This window comes from Anomaloglossus baeobatrachus, chromosome 10 (assembly GCF_048569485.1).
Source record: "Anomaloglossus baeobatrachus isolate aAnoBae1 chromosome 10, aAnoBae1.hap1, whole genome shotgun sequence".
Taxonomy (NCBI): domain Eukaryota; kingdom Metazoa; phylum Chordata; class Amphibia; order Anura; family Aromobatidae; genus Anomaloglossus; species Anomaloglossus baeobatrachus.
In genome coordinates, this window is record NC_134362.1 from 114,495,907 (window position 1) to 114,513,986 (window position 18,080).

General features: G+C 43.9%; 1 protein-coding gene across 1 annotated transcript in view; it reads left to right on the forward strand.

Moving 5' to 3' along the window:
* The window catches only part of KIAA1549L (KIAA1549 like), a 1,247,838-nt gene that overhangs the window by 849,483 nt on the left and 380,275 nt on the right, over positions 1–18,080 (forward strand). Inside the window, 1 exon segment of the mRNA XM_075325616.1 lies at positions 13,262–13,437. Coding sequence (XP_075181731.1) covers positions 13,262–13,437 — 176 coding nt within the window.

Consider the following 18,080-nt stretch of genomic DNA (forward strand, 5'->3'; position numbering starts at 1 on the left):
GTAAACGTTCTGTGCAGCGCTCTGCAACAGAGCATGAAGCAGAACCAATATGACAGATGTGGCACTGCAGAGGGGGTATCAGAGTAGGAGGGAAACCCCACGCTTATTGCAGTGATACATGGGGCATCCTTCCTACTCTGATACCCCTCTGCAGTGCCACATCTGGTATGTTGGCTCTGCTTTAGGCCTCTGTCACACATCCGTGAAAAACATGCACGTGTCATACGGTCCGTTTTTCAGGTCCGTGATCCACTTATACATCCGTTTTCTTGTTCCGTGTGGGTTGTGTGATGCATCCGTATGTACGTGTTTTTCATCCGTTTGTCTGTTTTTGTTGTCCGTGTGTGATCCGTGTTATCTATGTTTTGCATCCATTTTAATAGTCTGTTTTGTTGTTTTTAATCCATAATGTATTGAGTTAATGTTTTGTTGTTTTGTTGTAAACCTTGGTCATAATATAATATGAACGATGCATGTGCCAGGTGCAGGTTTTTCTTGGAATCGTGGATAATGTTGTTTTACCAATTAAATACATATTAAAGGAGGCATTGGCTTTGCAATGATGGAATGATAATTTTTTTCATAACTGGTCGGTGATCAATGTTTAATATTTTTAAAATTAAAGATTCAACAACTACACTTGCTATAAGGGTGTTTTACAAGCTGCGACATTGCTAGTGTTCTCGTTAGCGATAAGACACGCAAGGTCACACATGCGATCTCACGATATAGCACATGCGACCGGCGCAATATAAACGACCAAACGACAGATCGCATCAGCAAGCTAACGACTCTTATCGCTAACGTAATCTCTAGCGATGTTACAGGTTTCTTTTCACACTGCGACATCAGTAGCGATCTCGTTAGCAATGTGAAACGCCAGATCGCACATGCAACAAAACGGACTATTAAAACGGATGCAAAATGCAGATAACACGGATCACACACGGACAACAAAAACAGACAAACGGATGAATAAAACATACATACGGATGCATCACGCAACCCACAAGGAACAAGAAAACGGATGTATAAACGGATCACGGACCTGAAAAACGGACCGTATGACATGTGTTTTTCACGGATGTGTGACAGAGGCCTTATGCTGTGTTGCACAGTGCTGCACAGAGCATTTACTTATGGCTTACTGATGTTTTCCCTTTTAGTACAGAGATATTACTCACAGGGATGACACAGAACAGGGCAGTTTCTGTAGTGTTACAGGCAGACATTTGCACATTATTATACTCACCTTTTCCTGTGCTGTAAGATATGATGTTAGTGGCTTCTCCCTCCACTTCCTGTGCGTCCTCCTGGCTTGGTTCAGTTCCTGTCCTCTCCTTTTCCTTTCTGGTGCTTCTGCTCTCCCTTCTTGTTTGCCTAGCTCAGCTCTCTGTTTCCTCAGCTTATTCTGCTCTGTTGTCTCCTTGTCAGGTCTCTGCTTATTCTGCTCTGCTGTCTCCTTGTCAGGTCTCTGCTTATTCTGCTCTTGTTACATTTGTGCCTCGAACTGGCCTAGTCCCGTCATTGACTCCCACATTGGGGTCGGTTAACTCTGCAGCGCCACCTGGCTGTCGCTTGAGGCATCAGGTGGCTACAGTTTTGTACCATCCTGAGCCTAAGTGCTCATGCAGCCACACTGAGCATGTGCGTGATGTCATTGATAACAAGGGGGCTACCGATTGGTCATCAGTGACATCAGCGATGAAGTGGAAGCCGCTGATTGGTCATCATGACTTCAGCAATGACGTGGCAGCCCCTGTATGGCTGCCGCCGATGCCATTACCACAAGCCATGTGGCCTGGGCCAGGGTGGTGGCTATTAAAGGTCTGTAGCTCCGCCCTTCGGGGGCATGAGTGTCATTTTGTATGCTGACAGCGAAGGCAGCTTTCCCTGCTGTCAGGAGTGAGTGGGTTCCAGCGCCAATGTAAGTCTGTAGTGCCTGTGGCAGGCTCGTGTATATGTGCAGTGTGATTTTGACTTTAGGGCAGGCGCCGGTACCAGGTACTTGTATCTAGGTACAAACTGTGTCTCGGCATGGTGAGGGTTTAGAGTCCTTTAGGACAAAGGTGCCCCCTACACACACGCCCCGTCTGCACTGACAGACTTGTGTGTATGCATGTGCCAGCTTTGGGTACCCAGTGACGCTAACTGAGTAGCTTTCGCGGTCTGACGTGCCCCCATATGCACATGACCCGCTCAGTTGTTATTAGAGATGAGCGAACCGGCCGTGGTTCGGCTCGAGTTCGGTTCGTCGAACGGGGGTCCCGTTCGAGGACGGTTCGGCGAACGTTCGACGAACCGAACTCGAACCGCATAGGAAACAATGGCAGGCAATCACAAACACATAAAAACACCTAGAAAACACCCTCAAAGGTGTCCAAAAGGTGACAAACAACTCACAACACAACACAAAAACATGGGAAAGTGACAAGGACATATACTCATGCGAAAACAAAAGAGCTGGACAAGGAAAAAGAGGAGAAGACACAGATATAGGCATGGCACGGCCTTCTAAAATCATGTAAAACACCACAAGGTGACTCCAAGCGGAGTTCTCCCTTTTTTCCAAAAATTGGGCCACACACACACCCACCCCTTCAGTGGCAGCACTTGTGCCCCAGTTGTACACTTCACAGCTAGATGTGCATCAAGCACATTCAAAAATACGCCATCCTTTTCTGTCCTCAGGATTGCACCGGGGTAGGTAGCAAAGTCTTTGCTGAACCATGACTTGTTCATCTTGGCTCCTGTTAAAAAACACAGCAAGCAAGGGTTACTCCAAGCGGAGTCTCCCTTTTTTCCAAAAATTGGGCCACACAGACACTCACCCCTTCAGTGGCAGCACTTGTGCCCCAGTTGTACACTTCACAGCTAGATTTGCATCAAGCACAATCAAAAATACGCCATGCTTAACCGTTTCCAGGAAGACCCCGGGGTAGGTAGCAAAGTCTTTCCTGATCCCAGATCTGTTCATCTTGGATCATTTTTAAAAACAATGTAAGCAAGGGTTACTCCAAGCGGAGTCTCCCTTTTTTCCAAAAATTGGGCCACACAGACACTCACCCCTTCAGTGGCAGCACTTGTGCCCCAGTTGTACACTTCACAGCTAGATTTGCATCAAGCACATTCAAAAATACGCCATACTTAACCATCCCCAGGAGGACACCGGGGAAGGTAGCTAAGTCTTTACTGAACCATGACTTGTTCATCTTGGCTCCTTTTAAAAAACACAGCAAGCAAGGGTTACTCCAAGCGGAGTCTCCCTTTTTTCCAAAAATTGGGCCACACAGACACTCACCCCTTCAGTGGCAGCACTTGTGCCCCAGTTGTACACTCCACAGCTAGATTTGCATCAAGCACATTCAAAAATACGCCATACTTAACCATCCCCAGGAGGACACCGGGGTAGGTAGCTAAGTCTTTACTGAACCATGACTTGTTCATCTTGGCTCCTTTTAAAAAACACAGCAAGCAAGGGTTACTCCAAGAGGAGTCTCCCTTTTTTTCAAAAATTGGGCCACACAGGCACTCACCCCTTCAGTGGCAGCACTTGTGCCCCAGTTGTACACTTCACAGCTAGATTTGCATCAAGCACAATCAAAAATACGCCATGCTTAACCGTTTCCAGGAAGACCCCGGGGTAGGTAGCAAAGTCTTTCCTGATCCCAGATCTGTTCATCTTGGATCATTTTTAAAAACAATGTAAGCAAGGGTTACTCCAAGCGGAGTCTCCCTTTTTTCCAAAAATTGGGCCACACAGACACTCACCCCTTCAGTGGCAGCACTTGTGCCCCAGTTGTACACTTCACAGGTAGATTTGCATCAAGCACATTCAAAAATACGCCATACTTAACCGTTTCCAGGATGACCCCGGGGTAGGTAGCAAAGTCTTTCCTGATCCCAGATCTATTCATCTTGGATCATTTTTAAAAACAATGGAAGCAAGGATTACTCCAAGCGGAGTCTTCCTTTTTTCCAAAAATTGGGCCACACAGCACTCACCCCTTCAGTGGCAGCACTTGTGCCCCAGTTGTACACTTCACAGCTAGATTTGCATCAAGCACAATCAAAAATACGCCATACTTAACCGTTTCCAGGATGACCCCGGGGTAGGTAGCAAAGTCTTTCCTGATCCCAGATCTGTTCATCTTGGATCATTTTTAAAAACAATGTAAGCAAGGGTTACTCCAAGCGGAGTCTCCCTTTTTTCCAAAAATTGGGCCACACAGCATTCACCCCTTCAGTGGCAGCACTTGTGCCCCAGTTGTACACTTCACAGCTAGATTTGCATCAAGCACAATCAAAAATACGCCATCCTTAACCGTTTCCAGGATGACACCGGGGTAGGTAGCAAAGTCTTTCCTGATCCCAGATCTCTTCATCTTGGATCATTTTTAAAAACAATGTAAGCAAGGGTTACTCCAAGCGGAGTCTCCCTTTTTTCCAAAAATTGGGCCAAACAGCACTCACCCCTTCAGTGGCAGCACTTGTGCCCCAGTTGTACACTTCACAGCTAGATTTGCATCAAGCACAATCAAAAATACGCCATACTTAACCGTTTCCAGGATGACCCCAGGGTAGGTAGCAAAGTCTTTCCTGATCCCAGATCTGTTCATCTTGGATCATTTTTAAAAACAATGTAAGCAAGGGTTACTCCAAGCGGAGTCTCCCTTTTTTCCAAAAATTGGGCCACACAGCACTCACCCCTTCAGTGGCAGCACTTGTGCCCCAGTTGTACACTTCACAGCTAGATTTGCATCAAGCACAATCAAAAATACGCCATACTTAACCGTTTCCAGGATGACCCCGGGGTAGGTAGCAAAGTCTTTCCTGATCCCAGATCTGTTCATCTTCGATCATTTTTAAAAACAATGTAAGCAAGGGTTACTCCAAGCGGAGTCTCCCTTTTTTCCAAAAATTGGGCCAAACAGCACTCACCCCTTCAGTGGCAGCACTTGTGCCCCAGTTGTACACTTCACAGCTAGATTTGCATCAAGCACAATCAAAAATACGCCATACTTAACCGTTTCCAGGATGACCCCAGGGTAGGTAGCAAAGTCTTTCCTGATCCCAGATCTGTTCATCTTGGATCATTTTTAAAAACAATGTAAGCAAGGGTTACTCCAAGCGGAGTCTCCCTTTTTTCCAAAAATTGGGCCACACAGCACTCACCCCTTCAGTGGCAGCACTTGTGCCCCAGTTGTACACTTCACAGCTAGATTTGCATCAAGCACAATCAAAAATACGCCATACTTAACCGTTTCCAGGATGACCCCGGGGTAGGTAGCAAAGTCTTTCCTGATCCCAGATTTGTTCATCTTCGATCATTTTTAAAAACAATGTAAGCAAGGGTTACTCCAAGCGGAGTCTCCCTTTTTTCCAAAAATTGGGCCACACAGACACTCACCCCTTCAGTGGCAGCACTTGTGCCCCAGTTGTACACTTCACAGGTAGATTTGCATCAAGCACATTCAAAAATACGCCATACTTAACCGTTTCCAGGATGACCCCGGGGTAGGTAGCAAAGTCTTTCCTGATCCCAGATCTATTCATCTTGGATCATTTTTAAAAACAATGGAAGCAAGGATTACTCCAAGCGGAGTCTTCCTTTTTTCCAAAAATTGGGCCACACAGCACTCACCCCTTCAGTGGCAGCACTTGTGCCCCAGTTGTACACTTCACAGCTAGATTTGCATCAAGCACAATCAAAAATACGCCATACTTAACCGTTTCCAGGATGACCCCGGGGTAGGTAGCAAAGTCTTTCCTGATCCCAGATCTGTTCATCTTGGATCATTTTTAAAAACAATGTAAGCAAGGGTTACTCCAAGCGGAGTCTCCCTTTTTTCCAAAAATTGGGCCACACAGCACTCACCCCTTCAGTGGCAGCACTTGTGCCCCAGTTGTACACTTCACAGCTAGATTTGCATCAAGCACAATCAAAAATACGCCATCCTTAACCGTTTCCAGGATGACACCGGGGTAGGTAGCAAAGTCTTTCCTGATCCCAGATCTCTTCATCTTGGATCATTTTTAAAAACAATGTAAGCAAGGGTTACTCCAAGCGGAGTCTCCCTTTTTTCCAAAAATTGGGCCAAACAGCACTCACCCCTTCAGTGGCAGCACTTGTGCCCCAGTTGTACACTTCACAGCTAGATTTGCATCAAGCACAATCAAAAATACGCCATACTTAACCGTTTCCAGGATGACCCCAGGGTAGGTAGCAAAGTCTTTCCTGATCCCAGATCTGTTCATCTTGGATCATTTTTAAAAACAATGTAAGCAAGGGTTACTCCAAGCGGAGTCTCCCTTTTTTCCAAAAATTGGGCCACACAGCACTCACCCCTTCAGTGGCAGCACTTGTGCCCCAGTTGTACACTTCACAGCTAGATTTGCATCAAGCACAATCAAAAATACGCCATACTTTACCGTTTCCAGGATGACCCCGGGGTAGGTAGCAAAGTCTTTCCTGATCCCAGATCTGTTCATCTTGGATCATTTTTAAAAACAATGTAAGCAAGGGTTACTCCAAGCGGAGTCTCCCTTTTTTCCAAAAATTGGGCCACACAGACACTCACCCCTTCAGTGGCAGCACTTGTGCCCCAGTTGTACACTTCACAGGTAGATTTGCATCAAGCACATTCAAAAATACGCCATACTTAACCGTTTCCAGGATGACCCCGGGGTAGGTAGCAAAGTCTTTCCTGATCCCAGATCTATTCATCTTGGATCATTTTTAAAAACAATGGAAGCAAGGGTTACTCCAAGCGGAGTCTCCCTTTTTTCCAAAAATTGGGCCACACAGCACTCACCCCTTCAGTGGCAGCACTTGTGCCCCAGTTGTACACTTCACAGGTAGATTTGCATCAAGCACAATCAAAAATACGCCATACTTAACCGTTTCCAGGATGACCCCGAGATAGGTAGCAAAGTCGTTCCTGATCCCAGATCTGTTCATCTTGGATCATTTTTAAAAACAATGTAAGCAAGGGTTACTCCAAGCGGAGTCTCCCTTTTTTCCAAAAACACAACTCAACAAACTGTGGAAACCCAAACAGAAGAACATTTCTCTAATTTTCAACCTAATCTAACAAACACATATACAGTGTCCATCTTCATCTATGGTAACTGATGTACAAATTAGGCCAACAGTTGTCCCACACCAAACAGGTACATTAATGACACAAAGACCATCTCAACAGCCAACATTTGTCCCACAAATACCCCAACCAACACCAATGCAAACCTCTTTTAACTTTCCTAGTATTGTTAGCAATGTTCATAGACTACCTCAAATGATTCAACAACCAACAGCATACCATGTTCCTAATAATCCACAACAGTACTTTAAACAACAGACTTACCCAACTAACTTCACATACACACATACTCAGCCTCTTCCAACACATCAATATGTACCACCTACACTTGGTCTTCCATCTGCTCAAACAACTGCCTCATTATTTGTTTCAAGTACAACAACTGTTACTAGTGGAAACACTGATCAGTCACTCACGACAACATCTACTGTTGTGCAGCAAACATATTCTGTAGATGTCAATGCAATGGAGCCTACACAGGAAAACATCACTAGCCTAGAGGATTTAGTTGAATCATGATGTGATATTGTATGTATTATTTTACATTTTGGTATGTTTTCTATGGTATTGCTGGTGTGGAAACATATCAAAATGTAACAAAATACTTACTCCATATGCATGTGGTTATATTTTTGTTTTCCTTTACAAAAATTCAATAGAAATTACTCTATCACTTCAAAAACAATACCTGCCTGTTAGAATGAAGCCTTGCTCTGGACATGTTGATTGGACCATCCATTAGAATAAACTGGGTTTAGGGAAAAAATGCACGCACATAAACTACTACACTAACATTCAGACACCTTTATTATTAAAAATCCAGCCACTATGCAGTATCTGCATATGGTCTGGTCCCATACTTGTATTCCAATAGTGTCAAACAAATTATGTTTGCGTGACATTATTGCATAATAAAGTATGGTGTTTTGTATGGCTAATGTCCCTGACAAAATTGTATTAAAAAAAAAAATACATGGTGTCTTGCAAAAGATAACATACATACATAGGTAAAATAATTATTCTGGACTAACTTTTCCAAAACAAATTTGCCATAATTTTATTAGTCATGTACATTCAGTAGTACTGTTACTTGCAAAACAAAAATTCCTGATTTTATAGCAATAAAGTTAATTCACAATAGCTTATTGGGACCACAAACACAACCAACCAACAAAAAAACCCACAAATTATACCTATGTATAGTCATTTTCTGTTTTGTATTACATATGTGTTTGTGATTATGTAACCAAGTGATAAAAAACTATAATAATGTCAAATGTATACATGACTATGGCGATTTAAACTAAAATAATCTTTAAACTGATTCCTCACTTGTAGACCAGAAGTGGGCACATTGGTTCTAACACTACCATTCTCTACAAATCGTGCATTTAAAGCTGGCAACTCCTCAATGTCTTCATCATTGCTTTCATGTAATCTACAGTAATTATGTAACACTACTGTAGCTTTAATGACAGCCTTGACGGTGGTTGGTTGGAGTTGGATGGTGGTTTGATAAATGCGCCATCTTGAGGCCAAAATGCCAAAGGCACGTTCAACATAGCAACGTGCTCTGGCCAATTTGCTATTAAATAGGGCTTTTGATCTGTCCAGACCCCTTCTGGGATATGGACGCATCAAATGCCTAGACAATGCAAACCCCTGATCTGCAACCATGACAAAAGGAACTTACCATGTATGGGAAGCTGAGACCCAGGCTATTTATGCGTATGATATGGATTGGCGATAGGTGTGGTTGGGGAGGGTTCACAAACGAAAAACTACTAACAAATAAGGAATAACGTTTGGAACACCATTCTAAGTCTGAACTAGGTGCAAAAACCTAAAAAAAACATCACTATGGGGAGATAAGGTATGCACACCAGTGACTATGTAAGGGGAATACATGAAATAGCAGAAACTGCTGTGTGAATACTGACTTGAAAAATCCAATAGCTATATGTAAGAGTGAAAATTTGAAAAATGGAATCTGCATTACTGCCATGAACATATGAATCAAGAGAAATTTAGCTACTGAATTGATCAATGCAATAGAGCCCCAACACTACGCCAAAGTATTTCTCTACGTTGGGGTCCCTAGCTTGTGTGTGTCCTCTCATGCAGTTAAAAAAAAACTTACCGTGTATGGGAAGCTGAGACCCAGGCTATTTATGTGTATGATATGGATTGGCAATAGGTGTGGTTGGGGAGGGTTCACAAACGAAAAACTACTAACAAATAAGGAATAACGTTTGGAACACCATTCTAAGTCTGAACTGGGTGCAAAAACTTAAAAAAACATCACTATGGGGAGATAAGGTATGCACACCAGTGACTATGTAAGGGGATTACATGAAATAGCAGAAACTGCTGTGTGAATACTGACTTGAAAAATCCAATAGCTATATGTAAGAGTGAAAATGTGAAAAATGGAATCTGCATTACTGCCATGAACATATGAATCAAGAGAAATTTAGCTACTGAATTGATCAATGCAATAGAGCCCCAACACTACGCCAAAGTATTTCTCTACGTTGGGGTCCCTAGCTTGTGTGTGTCCTCTCATGCAGTTAAAAAAAAACTTACCGTGTATGGGAAGCTGAGACCCAGGCTATTTATGCGTATGATATGGATTGGCAATAGGTGTGGTTGGGGAGAAATACTTTGGCGTAGTGTTGGGGCTCTATTGCATTGATCAATTCAGTAGCTAAATTTCTCTTGATTCATATGTTCATGGCAGTAATGCAGATTCCATTTTTCACATTTTCACTCTTACATATAGCTATTGGATTTTTCAAGTTAGTATTCACACAGCAGTTTCTGCTATTTCATGTATTCCCCTTACATAGTTACTGGTGTGCATACCTTGTCTCATGTCCCATGCCGATATTTTGTTCCTCAGTGGCATCTCTACCAAAATGGGTGCATTATTTCTGCTTTTACTGTTAAGTGAGTCCCTTTTTTCTATGGATTTTGACAGCTTGACATGTAATTTAATCTCACTCAGGGGAAGGTCACTCAAGCTGCAAAATATATGACACATGGTCCATACACAAGACTAAAGTTGTTTTTTGAAACACGCTAAACTCTCACATTAACACCTATTCACCTTGCACCCTAAATCCACGGTGCTGGCGGGAGGTCCATGTCATGAGCCACTATACATATATGGCATCCCTATCATAGCATGGGATAAGAAGCCTGTACCATTGGCAGCGGGCTACAGCTCAAAAGCAACCGTGGCATCTAAGTACTTAAGCAATTCGTCAATATTGCATTTGAGGCTCAGTTCATATGACTGTATTTTTGGTCCGACTGCTGGCTATGAAAAAACGGACGGCACACAGCAGTACTCAGACCACTGTTATTTAATGGGGCAATTTTTATACACTCGTGTGAACTTAGCCTTAGTGCAATCAATCATTGGTGAAATTCCATTGTGGGACTTAAAAAAGAAAGTTAAAATAATGGTTTAAAGAATCAAAAAAATAATAAGAAGTAAAATATCTTTTCTATTTACCGAAAGCAGCTCTTTTATAGCTTAAGATTAAACAATAAATAAGTCGTATTTGGTATGTCTACAGCAACATCAAATGAAAAACATTATGTTTTGGATTTTGTACAGTGACCAACATAAAAAAAATTCCAGAATTGCTGTGTATTGTTCATTCTGTCCCTTCTACAAAATAGAATAAGTGATCAAATGGTACCCAAAATTAATTCAAATTAATTAGCTCAAATATCCCCCATATGAGATAGTGGTGGAGATGTCGCTAGGCTTAAGGGTGCTTTACACGCTGCGACATCGCTAGCGATTGCTAGCGATGTTGCGAGCGATAGCACCCGCCCCCGTCGTTGGTGCGATATGTGGTGATCGCTGCCGTAGCGAACATTATCGCTACGACAGCGTGACACGGACTTACCTTCCCTGCGACGTTGCTCTGGCCGGCGAACCGCCTCCTTCCTAAGGGGGCAGTTCATGCAGCGTCACATCGACGTCACACGGCAGCCGTCCAATAGAAGCGGAGGGGCGGAGATGAGCGGACGGAACATCCCGCCCACCTCATTCCTTCCTTCTTTTCCGGTGGATGCAGGTAGGAGATGTTCGTCGTTCCTGTTAGCGATATTGCAGCGTGTAAAGTACCCTTTAGTCCTATTTTACCTTATTGGTCCAGGCCATGCTTTATGGGGCGCTAATAGCATACTGAATTGTCCTGGCCTAAATATCATACCCCAAGCTGGGTAGGAACGTCCTAAATGAAGAACAGCTAGTAATTTGGTATGGGCTCTGATGGAAACCAGCAGACTGGGGATGGGGTTGGCCTTGCCTAATTCTGTAGCTCTGTTCTATTGTGTCCTGATCTTTCTTCTCTGCCTTTTATCAGAGAAGAGTAGAGAGGGGTGATTCAATGCCACGCCAATGATCACTGTTCAGATGTCAGATTAACGTATCTTTATTATTGGCATAGGTCTACATGTTTCAGGAGCTCAGCTCCCTTCCTCAGGACCGTCAAGCATAAAGAGAAACATCAAATCTACCGTACATAGGTGGGAACAGACATACATTAAATAGCCACGATGACGTCAACAGGACCATCCCTTTTTAGAAAAAACGGGCGGGAAAGGGTGCAATGCAGTAAAGACATGACGTAATAAATATATCTACACAGTGACAGATCAAAAAAACATCCTTGGTCATGGAACACCTGGCTACAATGATTATACATACAGTAAATTGTGTAAAAAATAAATATTAAATTCTATTTAAAACCTGTGTATTCACTGTGGTGTGTGTAAAATATATATATATATATACATATCCACATACATATTCAATCCACAAGCGTGTGCATTTAATACAAATGTATGTTTTAACAGAAGTGTGTAAATCAGAGTGATCTCACTCCCGAATATGCCGGAGCAAGGATTTATAATGGTGAAAAAGGTATAGAACCGCTACAGATCCTCATGTACTGACAGCAGTTCACCGGAGTTCAGAAGCGTGGGAAAAACTGAACCGCGCCTGCGCCAGGGGTATGTATCAGAGGCAGGCAGGTTATGTGAGTTCAAGACCGTGGTAAAATTGACAAAGCGCATGCGTTAACCCAGGGGGATAGAGCAAGTGTCTGTGTTAACATTCAATACACCATGGACGAATTCGAAATGTGCTGAGGGTCTAGAACGGGGTTAAAGACTCCACCCCATGGTCCTAACAAATCATTACTATAGTGCATGAAAAAAAATCTCCAAAACAATAAATCAGTGAGAAAAGTGCCCATAAAAGGTAGGTGGGGAAGAGAGACGGGAACACAAATATATATGTGAAGTAAACCCGCCAGAAATTACAAAGGATAGTACCGCTAGCCCAAACGTAAAAAAAATCAACTAGCCCCCAGTAGGCTTAGGAGTAATTTTAGTCCAGCCATCAACAATAGATCCATAGGGTCCTTCAGATGTTACACCAAGAATTGTCTATGCTGTAAAAACATTCAACAGGGAAGGGTCAATTTTGGTTTGACCCCGGGAGGGAGGAAGGAAGCTGAGCTCCTGAAACACGTAGACCTATGCCAATAATAAAGATACGTTAATCTGACATCTGAACAGTGATCATTGGCGCGGCATTGAATCACCCCTCTCTACTCTTCTCTGATATCTGCCGTTTGGGTGGCTGCAGCCGTGATCAAGTTGTATACGCGAGTAAAGTAGTTGTGACTTTCACAACTACATCTGGTGAGTAAAATTACTCCCCCCTCCCCACCCCGTATATATTGGGGTAATACCTTATCTGCGCTTTTCTTTCCACAGTTTTTTTCCTGTTCTCTGCCTTTTAAAAATACTCACTCTCACAGCTATAGAATCTCTCAAAATGTAAGATTTCCATTAAACCATATGAATCTTTCTTAAAGGTTAGTTTTCTTTCTAGTTTGGATGTTTACAAATGTTTTTGCCTTATGAAATCAGGCAATAAAGGGCCGTTGGGGTCTTGTGATTGTACAAATGTAGAAGTTCCTCCCATTGTCAAATCTATAAGAGCTGAGGGTCTTTCTTTGCACTCATCCTCGCCATATTACAAAATTTTGTCCAACATTTTGCCTGTACTGGATTTTTATTGAGAATGGTGAATGAGTAATAATTAATTTGTATTGATTGTTCCCCAGTGCCAATAAGTGATGAAGAGGAAGGGAACATTCACTTTGACAAAAACAAAATGATATCGGACCCATTCGACTCATCATCTGGGTCAGTACAACTCGTTGCTATTAAACCGGTGTCTATTCCACCCACTCTTACCATATCTGAAAGAAATCAGGAAATGTCAATCATTAATGGAGAGGTAAGGCACATTTATTTGATGATTACTCAGCCATTACTTAGCCATTAAGAGGTTTGCTCCTCCCCGCAGCTGGTTGTTAATGAAGACTAAAGGGTGCTTTACACGCTGCGACATTGCTACCGATATATCGTCGGGGTCACGTCGTTAGTGATGCACATCCGGCGTCAGTAGCGACATCGCAGCGTGTGGCACCAAGGAGCGACGATCAACGATTGCAAAATCGTTCAAAAACAGTGATAGTTGACACGTCGCTCCTTTTCTTAATATCGCTGCTACCACAGGTATGATGTTGTTCGTCATTCCTGTGGCATCACACATCGCCTCTCTTGAGGGAGGGATTGTTCGGCGGTCACAGCGACATCGCTGACCAGATATGTATATGTGACACTGCCGTAGCGATAATGTTCGCTACGGCAGCGAGCACCAAATGTCGCACGTACGACGGGGGCGGGTGTTATCACACTCGACATCGCTAGCAATTACTATCGATGTCGCAGCGTGTAAAGTACCCTTAAGGCAGCGCTCACATCAGCGGTATTTTGCTGCAAAACCGGATACGTCACAAATGCGTTTCAGTATAATTCATTTCCAATGGAATCGCGGCAAGATGCGGTCACATGTGGTTGTGTATGATGTACGCAACTGCATGTGACCACATCTTGCCGCAATTCCATTGCAATTGATTGTCCAAGTGCTCCCATTCAGGAATTTTGCATAAATCAAGTGTGACTCAGCTGATGCTAATAATTCAAGACAGCTAAATTTTTGTTTGCAGGTCACAAGTTACACAAAATGCCAGGGCACTCATCAGTTAGTGTAGAAATGTTATTATTTGTCAGCGTATTTAGTGCAAGGGTGCCGCACTTCACTAGATAGCCGATGTTTTGTTCCTTCTCACTGAGCGTACTCCACGCTACTCCTAACAGGCCATGATCAATGTCCGTAAAAAAGAAAAATAAGAGGGGAGCACAATGAGGAACACCTACGAGATAAATGATGACAGGTATGTCATATTGTTACATCAACTGCCCCTCAATTGACGTCTATCCTCTCCTGTATCTATATTTCTACTGGTATGTTATATTGTTACAACAACTGGACCCTCTCTGTGAATTTGATATTTTTTCTAACTCTTTGATACTAGTTCACACCTGTCTATATCTTCTCCATCTTAAGTGTATAGCCATCTTGGTGTGAAGCAGTCAAAATGTTTCTCTTAGTTTCCAGTTACTAATTCACCCCTGGTGTGAATCTGTGCCCTGTGCTCCTGCGACCACTCCCTTCTACTCATACCTGAGACATTTTCTATGCCTTTAGAGATGTATAAATTTGATGGTGCAGGTCTGTTATGAACCTGGTCTGATTTCATAAGTGTGATTTATTAAGTGGGACGTCAGAAATATACCAGAAATGTCCCAGAAGTGACCAGAAGGTGAGATTTAACTGTCTTTAACTAAGTTTGCCACTGTCATTGTAAGTTTGTTTTTTCCAATTTTTAAACCTTACTCTCACCATGGTTACATATGCCCTCACAGTCTTTTCTCCACTTCTCCTCACTCTCCTTCGATATCCCCAAAACCCAGCACTCTCCAAACAAATAATTATCTCCCCTTCCCTCCTTCCTTCTCATCTGTCCTCATCTGCTTACCTGCTCCTAAACCTCAGATTGCTCGTAATAACACGCAGAACATACCGCCCACTCTCCTTCTCCCACCTGCTCTCCCATTTTCTACTTCTTCTCACTGCTGGCGACATAAACCCCAATCCTGGCCCCCCACAGATGGTCCACCCCTCTTTATCACCCCCTTATCACTCCGCACCTACTAGTAACTACCGCAACCTCTCCAATATAAAATCCATTCCCCTCTCACCCACTCCACGGCCCCCTCTCTTTGGAGTGCTCTGGAATGCCCGTTCTGTCTGTAATAAACTGCACATCATTCACAATCTCTATACCTCTAGCAATCTATCCTTTCTGGGCCTCACCGAAACATGGCTGACACCCCCCGACACTGCCTCCCCTGCTGCACTGTGCTATGGCGGCCTGCACTTCACCCACACTCCTCGCCCTGGCAATAGGCAAGGTGGAGGAATGGGTCTCCTTCTTTCTAACAACTGCAGCTTTAACCCAATCCCACCTCTACTCTCCCTCGTCCTCCCTTCCTTTGAAGTGCACTCTGTCCGAATCTATTCTCCTTCCAACCTTCAAGTGGCCGTCATATACAGACCTCCGGGCCCAGCTACTGCCTTCATCGACCAGTTCTCTGCCTGGCTTCTACACTTTCTCTCTGCTGACATTCCCACTATCATCATGGGTGACTTCAACATCCCCACTGACACCCGCCAGTCGTCAGCCTCCAAACTCCTGTCCCTCACTTCGTCTTTTGGTCTAACTCAGTGGTCCGCCTCTACCAGCCATAAAGATTGACACACACTAGATCTTATCTTCACCCGTCTCTGTTCCCTATCTGACCTCACAACCTCCCCTCTCCCCTTATCTGACCACCACCTAATGACCTTTTCAGCGCTGTCCTCCTCACCTGTCCCCCCTGTCCAGCACCTAGCACACCCCCTCAGAAACCTTGCAGATCTCAACATGCACACCCTCTCTGACTCTATCTGTCCTCCATATCTTCGCTCCATGACACAAACAGTGCCACCACTTTTTACAACACCACTCTCACATCAGCTATTGATTCACTTGCTCCCCTTGTGCATGGCAGAGTGAGACGAATCAATAGACAACCCAGGCACAACAGCCTCACTAAAAAACTTCGGCAAGTGTCTAGAGCTGCTGAGCGGCAGTGGAAGAAAACACACTCCCAGGAAGATTTCACTACATTCAAAAATGCAATTCACACATTTTGATCGGCCCTCACCTCTGCTAATCAGAATTACTTCAGAACCCCTCATATCCTCTTTAACACACAACCCCAAACAGTTATTCAATACTTTCAACTCCCTCCTTATTTCCGCAGAAGACTTTGCCACCTATTTCAAAGAAACAAAATCGACCAAACCAGGCAAGTCTTTTCTGCTCAACCACCACAACCCCTTCATATAACTGACCACTGCCCCTGTCCCATAAACTTCCTCCCCACCATCACCGAAGGAGAGCTTGCATGTCTTCTCTCAAAAGCGCATCTCACCACCTGCGCACTTGACCCCATCCCATCTCACCTCCTCCCCAACCTCACCACTATCCTTATTCCAGCCTTAACCCATCTTTTCAACCTATGTTTAATGACTGGTACCTTCCCTTCTGCCTTTAAACACGCAGCAGTCACACCTATCCTAACTAAACCTACCCTCAATCCAACCTGTACTACCAGCTATCGCCCTATATCACTACTCCCATTCGCCTCAAAACTCCTTTAACAGCACGTCCATGCTGAACTTTCCTCCCACCTCTCATCTAACTCTCTCTTTGACAACCTACAGTCTAGCTTCCGTCCACATCATTCTACCGAAACTGCCCTGTCTAAAATCACAAATGACTTACTTACTGCAAAAGCTAACAATCACTTCTCTATACTCCTACTTCTAGACCTTACCTCAGCCTTTGACACTGTCAACCACTCCCTCCTATTACAGATCCTCTCTTCCCTTGGTGTGAGAGACCTCGCCCTCTCTTGGATCTCTTCATACCTTTCCAACTGCACTTTTAGTGTCTCCCACTCCCGCACAACCTCTTCATCCCGCCCTCTCTCTGTTGGCGTCCCTCAAGGCTCTGTCCTGACCCTTACTTTTTTCTATCTTTACATTTGGCCTGGGATAACTCATAAAGTCCAATGGCTTCCAGTACCACCTATATGCTGACGACACTCAGATCTACCTCTCTGGCCCAGATGTCACATCTCTGCTGTCCAGAATCCCGGAGTGTCTATCTGCTATATCCTCCTTCTTCTCCTCTCGCTTCCTAAAGCTCAATGTGGCCAAAACTGAACTAATCATATTTCCTCCATCTCACCTACACTCTCTATCTGATCTATCTATTACAATAAATAATATCACGCTCTCCCCAGTATCCAAAGTTCGGTGTCTCGGAGTGACCCTCGACTCTGCCTTGTCCTTCATACCACACATCCAATCTCTCACCACCTCCTGCCGTCTCCAACCCTATAAATATTTCCAGAATCTGTCCTTTCCTCAATTCTCAATCTACAAACATGCTAGTGCAAGCCCTCATAAATTCCCGCCTTGATTACTGCAACATCCTCCTCTGTGGCCTTCCTGCTAACACACTCGCCCCTCTCCAGTCCATCCTTTTTTCTGCTGCCCGACTGATCCACCTCTCTTCTCAATACCACCTTCTCCTCTCTGCAAGTCCTTCCACTGGCTCCCACTCTTCCACCGTATCCAATTCAAACTAACTAACTACTAACACTGACCTACAAAGCCGTCCATAATCTATCTCCTCCATATATCTCTGAACTAATCTCTCGCTACACTCCAAAACGTAATCTCTGGTCCTCCCAAGATCTCCTTCTCTCCTCCTCTCTCATTCGCTCCTCATGCAACCGCCTCCAAGATTTCTCCCGAGCATCCCCAGTTTTCTGGAATTCGCTGCCTCAAGACGTCAGACTATCTGCTAATCTTGCAAGCTTCAAACGGAACTTGAAAACTCATCTGTTCAGAAATGC